This window comes from Plectropomus leopardus, chromosome 12 (genome assembly GCF_026936395.1).
Source record: "Plectropomus leopardus strain MGB_pleo_1.0 chromosome 12, ASM2693639v1, whole genome shotgun sequence".
NCBI lineage: Eukaryota > Metazoa > Chordata > Actinopteri > Perciformes > Serranidae > Plectropomus > Plectropomus leopardus.
In genome coordinates this window covers 33713185-33726611 of record NC_142187.1, presented here as the reverse complement: position 1 = coordinate 33726611, position 13427 = coordinate 33713185, and the positions used below count along the sequence as shown (strand labels likewise).

Here is a 13427-nt window from a genome sequence, read left to right as displayed (position 1 = left end):
ATCCACGGCGCCACTGAATGAGGCCCCGCCCCCACGGCGGTATCCAGACTTCTTTTTTTGGAGGACACATCCTTCGCGGCCTTCCATTTCCCGAGATTCCTTGCGCGCCCGCGATCTTCAAAAATAACTGTCATAATGGCGGCACAGAGCGGAGATCGGAGCGTTGATTTAACTTAATGTGGGTTTTTGCTCATTTGAAAATCAAACGCCAGATATGTTAAACGCAGAGGGACATTAAAATCTCATAATTTCATTCATAATACGTGACGTTAGTAATGCTAACACGTAGCCACCTAGCATACTAGCTATGGGAGTGTAGAGCCAGCTCGGCGCTGCAGCCCCGCTGTGCTGCCCGCAGCAGAGGAGAGCTCTGCCCGCAGCTGAGGAGAGCTCTGCCCGCAGCTGAGGAGAGCTCTGCCCGCTGAGCGAGGCCGGAGACCGCGTAGGCTGCGTCCTCCGAAGGATGCAGACCCTGAACTGGGACACAGCCTGTATAACAGTAAGGAGGAGAATGTAAAAAGTAGCTAACAGGAGGAAGATATAAAAACCAGCTGACATAAGATGCAAATTATAAAAACTAGTCAAGGGTAGGGTTCAAAACATCACAAAAACTAGCTAATGTCAAGGTGCTAAATATAAAACCTAGCTAACCTTAGGTCCAAAATATCACAAAACTAGGTAACATAAACATGCAAAATATAACAAAATGGCTAACAGTAAGGTTAAAAATATTAAACTAGCTAACGTAAGGAGCAAAATATAAACTTGCTAAGGTAAGGTTCAAAATATAAAAAGTAATGTTAGCAAACAGTAAGGTTAAAAAAAGACATAAACTAGCCAACACTAAAGTAAAAAATATCACAAAAACTAGCTAACATTAACGTGCAAAATATAACAAAATGGCTAACAGTAAGGCTTAAAATATAAAACTAGTTAACGTAAAGTGCAAAATATAAATGCTTGCTAACATTAGGTGTTACATATAAAAACTAGCTAACAGTATGGTACAAAATATCACAAAAAAACTAACAATAATGGACAAAATACCACAAAAATAGTAAACAGTAAGGTGCAAACTATAAAACTAAATAATGTAAGGAGCAAAATATAAACAAACTAACATAAGGTGAAAATCTAAAAAAATAATGTTAGCAACAGTAAGGTTAAAAAACATGAACTGGCCAGCACTAAAGTAAAAAATATCACAAAAAGCAAGCAGTAAAGTGCAAAATATAACAACTAGTGAACAGTAAGGGGCAAAATGTAACAACTAGCTGATTTTACGTACAAAACTTTAACAACTACCTAAAATAAGGTTCAGAATATAAAAAGAGCTAACAGTAAATATAAAAACTGGCTAACAATAAGATGCAAAGAACTAGATAATATTAAAGTGCAAAATATCAAAAGCAGCTAACATAAAGGTGCAAAATATAAAAGAACAGCTAATGTCAGTTGCTAAATATAACAGCTAACTAACATTACAGTTCAAAACATAAAAAAACAAGGTACAGTTCAAAAGAACTAGCTGCCAGTAAAGTGCAAAAAAAGCGAACAGGTTCAAAATATAAATATGAACAAACAATAAGGAACAAAATGTAAAGACAAGCTAAAAGTTTGTTGCTAAATATGAAAACTAGCTGACATAATGTGCCAAATATAAAAATAGCTAAGATACAAAATAAAAAAAAAAATTAAATAAAAAAAATCTAATAGTACAGTACGAAATATTATTTTTTAAAAGCCAGTTGTATGGTGCGAAATATAACAAAATTACCAATGGAAAATAAGTGCAATTAAGGTGCCATGCAATGTAATTATAAGTATGTATTCTATATAATTATAGCCTGTCAATGTTTGTACTGTGTCAGATGTGAGATAGTTGGTGTGAGAGTTTAAGAGAGCATTTTTAATACAGGATTATTGTTTCCATAATATTTTCTCAATGTCACACTTTTGCACATTGATGCCACCTGGATCATTTTGCAAGATGTGGGACCAGTGATTGTTTGAATTTTTTTTTTTTTTTTTTGCTGAGCTCTTCTTCAGACTAATCAAAATGAGTATTTGTGCACATTTAATAACAATGCATGCTTGGTGATTGGCTGCTAGAAGTAAAATTTTAAGTGCCCCATTTTATTTGACCCAAAAACCCAGGGGTCTTTCTTGCACAGACTGCTGCATAAAGAAGTGTGTCTCTCTTCTTTATGGTTTGCGGCTTGTAAAAAGTGGTAAAAACTGCCTCTCTGTTCCTATATCTCAGTGTGACATGCAGGAGCGGTAATCCCCCTGTGGTCCAGCAGCGTCCTCCCTCCCTCATGCTCTTGCTCAAGGGCAAACCGAGGCGCGACTCTGCCGCCGCTGCGCAGCTGCTGAAAACAGCGCAGCATCCTCTGCACGCTCCGCCGCTCCGGACCTCTCCTCTGTGGGATGAAGACGGAAGAGTCTCTCGGATGGAAGGACAGAGGACAAGCCTGCACGTCGCACCTGTGGCAGCTTTCAAAATGTCCAACATAAGGTGATCAGACGCCCAGAAGTCAGTTTTGCCCGCTAAACTTTTGGATTGTGGTGATAATAAGATTTCTAACCCCGCTGGATCGGAGTTTTTGGTCCATCATGAAGAGTCAGCCTTGAAAAGAAGACATGGATTTTGCGCGGAGAGTTTGGCTGTTTCTTCTTCTAAAACCACAAGAACTCAACTCTGGAAATGATGCTGTGAATCTCAGAGTTTCATATGTAAGTATCCCTGAGTGGGCTTTTAGATTTTTATTTTTTATTTTTGGAAATAAAATCAAGCATGGATGCAATAATTATGTGGCCACGCAGAAAGATAAATCACCTTTTTTACCATTAAAAAAAAAGAAGTTATTTGCAGGTAAACATCAACCAATAAATGCTATCAATGTCACAACACATAAGGGCAATAAAAACAGGTTAAATTAAATTTGAAAAAAAAGAAGAAAAAGAACTAAGAACATATTTGTCATTCTCTGACAAATAAAATTAAAAAAACAAATAAATAAATATATAACACATTTCTGCATCATGTGATACAGCCCCGCTATCATGTCAAAGACAGTAACAGATACAGATAAATAATAACAAGAAATACACCTTTGCCGTTTTAATGCTCATTAACCCTAACCAGACAGAAATGTAATTTTTTTATGCCAGTTGCCAAATTTTATTTTTTTGGACTCAACTTGCGGGTATACATCAACTAATAACTGCAGTCAATATTTAACCTGTCAAGACAAGTTAAATACAAAAATTAAAAAAACAGGACATAATACCAAGTGAAGAACATATAAATAAAATAAATACGACTGCAGCTTTCTAATGTTCATTAACCCTAACTTGCCCCTTCCCCATGTTGCTTTCTTCCATTCTACAAGTTTCTGGTACATGCATTATAGAAAAAAAGTATAAATACAATTTATATTACTGGCTTAGTTGAGAGCCTCCTCCTTGGTCTCAAGCACAACATGTCCTGCACAATGCATCCCATCAACAGAGAGCTCCACATGTACAGTCTCAATTAAAGAACAAATCCACTCTTGAAAATCACTTTGTAAGAATAATGCATCATATGTCTGCTGCTTTTCTTTGTTTTCTTCGAGTTATGATGGTTTAACAGAGAACTTCTGGCTACATGCAATACTTTAAAAGTCCTGTTATAGGGTTAATCTATAATTTGAAACAATAATAGCATATGCAATACAGAATCACTTAAAAATCACTTTACAGTATCACTTAAAAATCACTTTAAAAAAGCTATACAGGAAAGTGCATCATGCAAAATACCCATTTAATATTTTACTTGTTAATGTGCACTTTTGAGCATTAACGGCTTACTCAAGGAAGTGAAGTGTGTTATAAATACCATACAGGGATGACATACATTTCTACTGCTAAATTTATGTCCCATAGCATCTGTGATGCATTACATAATGCTGTGTGAGGCAGTGGGTTCACATTTAAGATCCATTTTCTTTCTCCTATCGTCTTGCCCAATGTAACTGATGTAACTGATGATTAAGATTTCTGGAGGGATTCAGTTAAGCTTCAGCTTGGATATAATGTCCCAAACTGCAGAGCTCATAAAAGTGATTGTCATCAATTCATGGTATTTTCACCGCCGTCTCGTTTTGTAGGTCTATACCTTCTCCGTGTTTAAGCTATCTGGTGCAATTACATTGAAAGGTTTTTGCAGGAGAAGTAGGTCATCAGTTCAGTCTGCTGCACCTCAGAGCTCAGGATGAAGCCGAGGGAGGGCGACACACGTAACATGTTGGCACAGAGCACATGATATGTGCTGGGACTTTGTTTCCAGAAGTTTTACTGTCATTTCTGTCATTCACAAGTGTTTTAGCTGATTGTAAAACTTCTGTCTACAATTCCACATCACTTTTTAAATTTTTTTTACAACAGATAAGAGATCCTTGACAAGTTCATTCAAAGAAGAAAAAATGCAACAAAAGGACATGTGATTTATGATCAGAAATTAAACTTTAAAACAGGAATACTTTGAATCCTGCTCATTGACAGTTTTTAGACCTTCGCAGTGTGAGCACATTGACATCTCTAATTTAAGATGTCATAATCAATCACCTGGTGTAAACAAGAAATGCTTGTTATGATATATCACAAAGAAAAAATTGTTAAAGACTCACCCCATAAATAAAAAAAACCCAAAACCCTCATATAAGAGTAAAAGTGACAGAAAAGCACAACAACAGTCATGAGATAAAACCTTATTTTCACATGAATATCATTTATTATTTTTGGCAAAGTTTTGGTCGTGACGCACATTAAAACATAATGACAGCAAGAAGGAAGTAAACAGATAATACAGAAAATATTCCTCTGTGATATTTCAAATAATAAGAAAAAGGAATTTTGCAAAAACTCAGATAAGAAAAAAAATGAGGGTTGAACTAACGATTAATTTCATTGTTGATTAATCTGTTGATTATGTTCTCGACTAAATAATTAATTGTTAGATCTACAAATTGTTTCATCTATCAGTGTTTTCCAAAGCCCAAGACGGCTTCCTAAAATGTCTTTTTTGTCTATAACCCAAAGATATTAAGTTTAATGTCAGTCAGGAGTAAAGAAACTATTAAAAATTCAGAGGATTTGTGGTTTTTCCCTTTAAAAATGACAAACTGATTATTTAATTGTGAAATTAGTCCAGGATTAATGTAACAGTTGACAGCTAATTGATTATGTTTGCAGCTCTGAGAAAAAATGATGACAGCTAATCAGAAATTAAAAATGCACTCTGAAGCCTTGAAAAATATTACAAAATGGATAGAAAAACATCAAGAGCTACTTTTGGTAAATGAGGACATGTATGAGTATATTGAGGTCATCTGGTCTTCCCTTTCCTGTTAAAGTCATCTTGGAAGATAAGTTGACAGAAAAAGATATGGAGACAGAGTAAAGTGTCTTGTACAGTCCAGTTAACCCTTTGAAACCTGAGCAAATTTGTGGGATTTCTTTCCAAAACATGGGAGGAAGGCACTGTGCAGCTTAGGAAGAAATGACCCAAAGTTTAGCATGAAATTATTAAAAAGTACAAGAAAATTACCTGAAACTTTTTTACTGTAGCACATTATGATATACATTCATTTTTTAATTACAGCAGTTATTTTGACTTGCAAAGGCACATAGTGAGGAGGACTGTGCAGCAAATGTCCCAGTATATTTAAAGAAAATGAGCCGCCTTGACTCAAAATGGAGTGGTTTGTTATAAGATACAAAAAGACATGATAAGACACAACTTTAGTAAATTTGAAGGAAAGTTGTGATGCTTTGTGTAAACAATGGAGCCACAGATCACTACCTCCGCCATGATGAAAGTACTCCAATACTGAGAAAAACTCAAAAATGACACGCAAATTCGCAATGTTCGACTACCCTAAAAATGTAGCTTACTACTTTTATAACCAAGAAAACTAGAAAAATTAAATAATACAGAAAAAGAGTGAAAAAGACACAAAATGGCAGAGCAACTCTGGTAGGCTGCCAACCAGGACAGGAAGTGACTTGTATATCTTCAGCAAAATTTCAGTATGAGGATTTGTTAGTGAAAACATTGTCACTTTTACCATCATCAATTATGAGGTGAATCTGTTGTGCATGCAACGAACCTCAGCGACTGATCTATCTGATAAGAAATTTTGTGTTTTCCATTGGTATGCATACGGCATTTTTTTTTGTTACTTTAAAGGTCCAGTATGTAGGATTTCGGGCGATACATCGTCAGAAATCAATTATAATATAATATGTATGTTTTCATGAGTTAATAATCCCTTGAGACTAAGACCGTCTCACTGTGTGACTGCTGTTATGACCTACACCTACTAACCAGCCAGTAGAAATGCTGCATTAAATGACGCACTAATTAACACGACTCTGCTGGTGAATGATAGATGCTAACAGATGCTAACAGATGCTAATACGTACTTTGAGCTCTGGTTACAAAATCGTCAGGCCAAGCTGGCCTCTTTTTCCAGCCACGACCGCGTCCACATTCTCCTCCTCTTCTTCTTCAGACTTTTTCCAATAAATAAATGTCACTATAGCGAGGGCTCGATTTGTTTGTTTACATTTTGCTCTACCACCACAGTGGCGTAGATGGATGACGCACACATTTTGTTCATGCATATTGATGTCGATGGACGTACGTCGAAGCCTGCAATTCAGTAGGTGATGTCATCGTACAGTCTCCATACATAAAACTTGATACTTGATGTCGTACCCAAGTTTACTAGGATGCACATCGCACAGTGGAGCTGCACTAAACTTATAAGAGTGCTGAAATCTGCAGCAGTCTGCAGGAGGCTTAAGGGGCCGTTTACACAGCAACAGTTCTTACATGAAATGTTAACTTTTGTTGTGGTTTGGCCTTTCATTCACATGAAAACGGCGTTTTGGGTGCCTGAAAATGCAAACTTTTGAAATCGTGTTGCAGAGTGTAATCTTTACAAAAAGCCACCCCCTTCTGTCGTCGTTTAAACTGCGAATGCGTAGATCCTGTGAGAACGGCGACGTCATGGCCGCACTTGGCTCATGCGTGTTATGTTTCAGACAGATAGCCATGTGCGAGTAGAAGGTAAACAATGGCGGACCACCGAGCTATGTTTGTGCCGCTGACTCTGAGGTTATCAACACTGTCAGTCCGCGTGCGTGCGTTTGCCATTGTCTTCTTGTGTTTACTTGCTGCTCTGGAGAAGATATTGTGTCATTGCAAAGTTACACTGCCAACTACTGGCCTGGCATGCATACTACAGCATTTTCAGTTGTTTTTGTGGATCAGTTTAAACGAGGATCGTTTTCACAATGTTACTATATGAGCGTCTTATATAGGCCATTCTCGTCTAAACGTGGCTTAAGTATCATTTTTATTTTCTGCCCATTATCTGCTAAATATTTTCAACAATGAAAACATGCTCTATGTAATCTGCACAATACTTAAGCGATAGTTTTGAAAAGACAATTGAGAGATGACTGTGTTTCCGCTGAGTGATGTTGTGCGACTTCTCCTCTGGTGATAACATCTCCAAAAACATGGCAATGGATGTTCAAAACACTAGCAGGTTTATTTCTATTGCAGCCACCACACTACCCGTCATTATTTCCAATCCAAGGTGACGTGGGCGTGTTTTTCGAGTGATAATGGAAAGGTGAGCCCCTTATATGTGGGAGTGGCTACATATGAAGGATTTCATGTAGTCCACGATTTCGCAGAGGAATTGTGGAAAACTTCCAGATGATCTGCTCAACTTTTGAAGAGTTTCGTGATGCAATAACAGCTCTTGCTCCTGCTCTCCTGCTGCATCATGAGGGAGCCAGTTCCTACTGACAACCACATAGCCATGGCATCATGTGCCACCATTGCAGTTTTGCAATATATGGCTTTTTTGAGTTGCCTGAAATACCACCTTATGTAAGCATAAAAACTTTTTTTTTGCCAACAATGGGAGTTGTTTTTTTTTTAAACTGACTTGTTTCCATTAGGCGTATTTTATATTTGCAATTTAAATTTGCGGGTTACTGGAAACCCACCTAGTGTTTGACGTGTTGGGCCACTCGTCTGTGTCCATATATACTTATATAACGTTGTGCGAAAATGAGCCTTAATTTAACGTTTGAGTTAATATTCAGCTATCAGTTATGAGAAATTAAAACAGTAGTGTTGCAAAACATGTGTCAAGTTGAGTGTGTGTGTGTGTGTGTGTGTGTGTGTGTGTGTGTGTGTGTGTGTGTGTGTGTGTGTGTGTGTGTGTGTTCATTCGTGCCAGTCCATGGCTCTGCTCTGCTTTCAATCTAATTATCATAATTATTTGCACTGATGATGACTGTATCACATCTGGCTGTTACGAAAATTAAATTTAATTCAACTAAAATACTTTTTTTTTTAATCTCTCTGCGTTGTTTAATTCTTTACCTTTATTTTCTAAACAGTGCGCAGAGGCAGATATTCTCTTTCTCCAAATGTAGCTTATTGTTATTCACATATAGTTTAATACGCCACAGAGTACATAAAGGTCATTTTGACATTTGTCGTGGTTCTGCAGCGTTTGTCACCTTTAACAGAGGACGAGCTGTGTTTCTGTGACATGATTCGTCACATCCTGACAGAAATATGCTTTGAACCTGTTTATCTGCTTTATGACGCTGCAAATGGACCTTAACCTATTTATTCTGATAGCAAATGGGAGAGCGCGGGATTCAGTGTATGAGACGAGCTGATCTGAGATCAACCTGGGCCAAATAAGCAGATCAAGTGAAAGCAGATAACTAGCGTCTGGCTGGACGTGTGAAGGGATCAATGCATTTCAGGACAGGAGGAGATGGAGAAGAGAGCTTAGTCAATATGAAAAGGATACAATGGTATTTCTCTGTCAAAAGGGGAACAGAGAAATGTAATCCTCTCTTTGGAAAGCTTTTTCAGTTATTAAAAATGTCAGACTCTGTCACTGGCTAAAACGAAAGAGTGATTTTAGGGGAGAGAAGAGGTCTTTGGTATTGTCTTTATTTAGACTGTGACTTTGGTCTCTGATCAGATTACCTGCAAACTGTCCTCATGCTTTATTCAGAGATATAATACGAAACATTTCCGTTTTGAGATGTTGTATATTTTGTTGTGGGGCTAGGCGATACGGGCTGAAAATTATATTGCCATATTTTTAGGTTATATCTCAATACACGATATATATATGAATATTTTTTAAATCTCTCTCATTGAAAAATCATTCAGTGTCATAGAATTATACTCAATAACAGCAAAAAGCATTTTTTTGCCACACAACATCAATTTTTAGATTAATTTCATGCCGTTGTGCATCATGGTAATCCAGTAGAGACTTAATTTGTACATTGTTCTATTATAAAAAGTTCACCAAGCTCATGGTAAGCTAATACATACAGAAACATTTAAAGTTACACGGTCATCAAGTTATTTTAGTATGATAGTTCTGATAGCGCTGGTCTACCTCATGACTGATGTCGCCACATAATGTTAGCTGCAAAAGCCACTCAGGTGGTATATGGTAACGTCACCATCACTATAAGGCTGAAATATTGTGGTCAGCGCAGTTCAGTGTGATGAAATTCTGTAGACTGTATTTAGCCACTTGTTAGCAACCACCTTTTATAAGAAAAAAGCTTCAGAGTTCACAAGTGGGGTATTTATTGACATATTTTATGTCGTAGAACAAATCATGAAAGTGTCCTCAGCTTGTGTTCACCACAGACTGTATTTAAGGCCTTAAACCAAAAACCCATCCACAAAACACTTTAAGACGAGGGACCCTGGAGTGGTCAGTTGGGCAGTTTAAGAGTTAATAGAAACCCACCTAGTGTCAGAAGCATTCTGACCTACTGGGAATACTGGTTTAGGACAGGAGTGATGCTGTAGTTGACTGTTCATACGGCTGAACATGGCGCTGATTACAATGCAGTCAACTAGCAGGTTAGTTATAAGTCATAAACAACATAATCTCTTGCCGTTGAACTTGTCTGACTATTTCAGCTTCGACCCATACCAGCAGAAGTTCCTGAATCCCGTTGTCTCTCTAGTTAGACATTTTCAATACCGTCCTCTTACAAGTGACCCTTCTTTTCATCCTTGGATAATTGTTTTCTTCCAGTTTCGCATGAACCAATGAGTGAAACGCCATCAACACAGCCAATTCTGCAGACATTTACCTGCTCTGTTCACACTTAATCAGATATTATATGGACTTTGCACTAGGAAGCGGGAGGGTAAGGTCTGTTTAATGTCCAGTCCAACTGATCCGGACATTTGTATTGTCCTGTGCAGCTCCACAGTGTGTAGATAATTTGTGACTTGCACGTGCAAAAAAGGCTTCATGGGGTTTGTAATACTGCCTAACTGACTATTATTGTTTGGGAACATCGAGAGAGAACTTTGAAAACATTTTGGCTTTTAGCAGTGCGTTTCTGTGGGACTGTAAAAATGACAGAGTGCATCTTTAAGGTTGCTGGCAGGTCGATGTCCAGGCTGTGCAGGCACACAACGAGTGACCGCCATCCTAAATCAGTGCTGGTGAAAACCTCTGGACTTAATCCCTCTGACTCACAACTATGGCTGCCCTAGTTTGTGAGAGGCAGTTGGATAACAGGGAGCTGGTGGTCAGTGGCCAGGCTGAAACATTTCTATCATGTCTCTGGACCTCCCTCAGTACCATCATCCAATCAGAAAATCACAGGCAACGACTGAAGCCTTCATACTGTATACTGCACTCACATTCATACCTGTGTCCTTTAAATATCATATATCAACTCTGAATTTTTAGGCTTTCCTTGCAGAAGAGAATATTTATTTATTTATTTATTGTTACCTGTTGCTTCATTGCTGTGTGTATGAATTATAGTGTTTTCTCTGTATTTGACCTTCTATAATATTCAAGAATTCTATTCAGAGATGTGTTATAAACCACTTTTATATTGTAAATACTTACATGTTGAACTTTTCTATTTGTAAAAAAAAAAAGAAAAAAATAACAACAATTCCAAAAATCCATATTTACTCTTCTTGTAGCTCTGTGTTGGTCTCCTGTACCTCCTGAGGGATATAATATTTTGTTTGCTTTTTTTTTTTTTTTTTTGCAGTTTTATGCTCCACTATGGTCACCAGTTAGCTGCTAACATTGTCTGTCTGCTGTTGCCAGCTGCCGACTGGAAATTATGCTAATGAGCACAGTATTACTCTGCATGAATAGTTAAAAGTTGAATTCAATTTCATTTATAAAACCCAGTATCACAAATCGAAATATATGCACCAGAATGTTTTACAGCACATGACATCCCTCACAGCTTTAACACCTACAGTGGATATGGAAAAAAAAGCCCTTTAAGTGAGGTAAAATCAGAAAAATGAGCTGAAAGACGCTAAAACTCTGTGTAGAGGAAAATGCATACTTTGTTCGTCATTATAAGCAACCTTTTTTAACACACATTCATTGTTAATATAGAAATATTGATTAAAGCAGATTACAGGTTAAAGTCAGTTAGCTGTAAAACAACCCTCGTCACACAGAAATAGCACTCAGCTTACACAAATTTGTGCTTTAAAGCCTCAAAGTGACCATGCAGGAGCTTATACGACTTCATAAATGAGTGGAATTTATGCTTATAAATGTGAATTTTTAAAAACACTTTAACGGCAAAAACTGATATATGCATTTAATTTAAATTAATTAATCACAAAGCATGCAATTAATTTGATTTTTTTAATTGCTTGACCCGTAACCCTGGTTAATTCGTATCTAGGCTCTTTATTTTTCCTTTAACCCTATGTGCATATTTTTGCACTCTGTGTGTGATTATCTGATCTGCTTGTTGAATTCAGCCACATTGTTCACATATTTCAGAAGCCTGCATGATGGAATCAGATGACTTACTGCCTCTTACCTTCTGCCATCTCGTCTTCTCTCCCCGCCTGTAGCTGTAAGTAAATTCTAGTACAGGAGAATCAGGATGAAAAGATGGCAACCATGCTGTTACCAACGGGTCCTGATGGCTTGCGGCGGTTCACTCGCGAATCCTTGGCTGCGCTGGAGCAGCGGATTGCGGAGGAGCAGGCCAAGAACGCCAAGGGTTGCCACGAGACTCACAGGAACGCAGAGCCACCCAAACCCAGGCCCGACCTGGAGGCAGGCAAGCAGCTGCCGCGCATCTTCGGTGACATCCCTACAGAGCTTATCGGGGTGCCACTGGAGGACATTGATCCGTTTTACTACAAGAACCAGAGGGTGAGAGCTTCTGTGTGTGTGTGAGAGAGAGTTTGTTGGGTTTGTGGCGCTACTTTTTGTATAATTCCAGCAGATATTTGAAGGAACTAGGGGCCAAACAAGAATAGTCAATTACACCCTTTTTCCATGAACATTTTTGACCTAGTCAAACCGTGCTGAGCTGTGCCAGAGATGGACTATTTCTAGAGTGAGGCCAAAAGTGCGCCCGTCCTCCTCCAGACGGGTAGCAGTGACGTTTGGCCATTAGTAGGTAAAATCAACTGACCCCTAGTGTCAGCGTGCATGTTGCAGAGCTCCACTCAACCTGTGTGTGTGCAGAACAGAAGTGTGCTCATCTCTCAGCACTTTTCTGGCTTCTAACTAGCCATTTTTAGACAGAGATGGCGCTATAGGGCCACTACGAAGTCTCCCCTTTATTCTGCCCTCTGCACTTTTACCATCTGACGGTGGCATCATGCAGTGTGTGATTATATACTGCATGGCAGCATCCCGTGGGTGTGACGTTTAACACACGAGTGTTCGCCTCTAGGCTGACATAACACGTTGCGTTGGCAGCACTTTATTAACAATAACAAAGGCAGAACATCTCGATCACAATCATTTACCTTCTCTGTTATATGGCGTTTCGCCGCTGTTACTACCTCTGTATGGCTCAGAGGCGAGACCACTCTGACGCCCCTTTCTAAGATCTCATGTTTATATATATTATACAGGTCTCATGGTGCAGGCTGGTCAGCAGGTCGGTGATGAGAAACAACTGGGGCCCTGAGTTTATCATTATTTCTCTTTTTATTTTTTCATTTGTTATTTTCAAGGCAGAACATGAAGAAAGGGCGCTAACGGGCTCAGCTAATTGTTATCGGGTTGTTTGTTTTTTTGAGCCAGCGGCACCCCTCCAGCGTGTGGCGCTCTATGCGACCTCGTATATCTCCTCTGCCAAGGGCCGCCCTGGACAGTATATTTCCTCCTTGTTCACTGATGATCTAAACCCTGGGTTAAACCCTGCTGCTGACTGATGACATGTTGTGGACTGATCTACCAGTAGCAGTTTGACACGCAGCTTAATGCAGTGTGTGTAGTACTGCCCGAGCGAAACCATGGCAACACGGGCGAAATCAAAGCAATTTATGCTTGCCAAAA

At 38.5% G+C, this 13427-nt stretch overlaps 1 protein-coding gene across 2 annotated transcripts in view; it reads left to right on the top strand.

Moving 5' to 3' along the window:
* The first annotated feature begins 2152 nt into the window (after positions 1 to 2152).
* The window catches only part of LOC121951180 (sodium channel protein type 2 subunit alpha-like), a 61927-nt gene continuing 50652 nt past the window's right edge, over positions 2153 to 13427 (top strand). The window contains exons 1-2 of one of the 2 annotated variants that reach the window (XM_088085894.1): positions 2153 to 2736; positions 11981 to 12287. In XM_088085894.1, coding sequence (XP_087942020.1) covers positions 12021 to 12287 — 267 coding nt within the window. In that variant the 5' untranslated portion in view covers positions 2153 to 2736; positions 11981 to 12020. The remainder of the gene's footprint in view (positions 2737 to 11980; positions 12288 to 13427) is intronic. The other variant, XM_088085895.1, reaches the window with a different exon arrangement.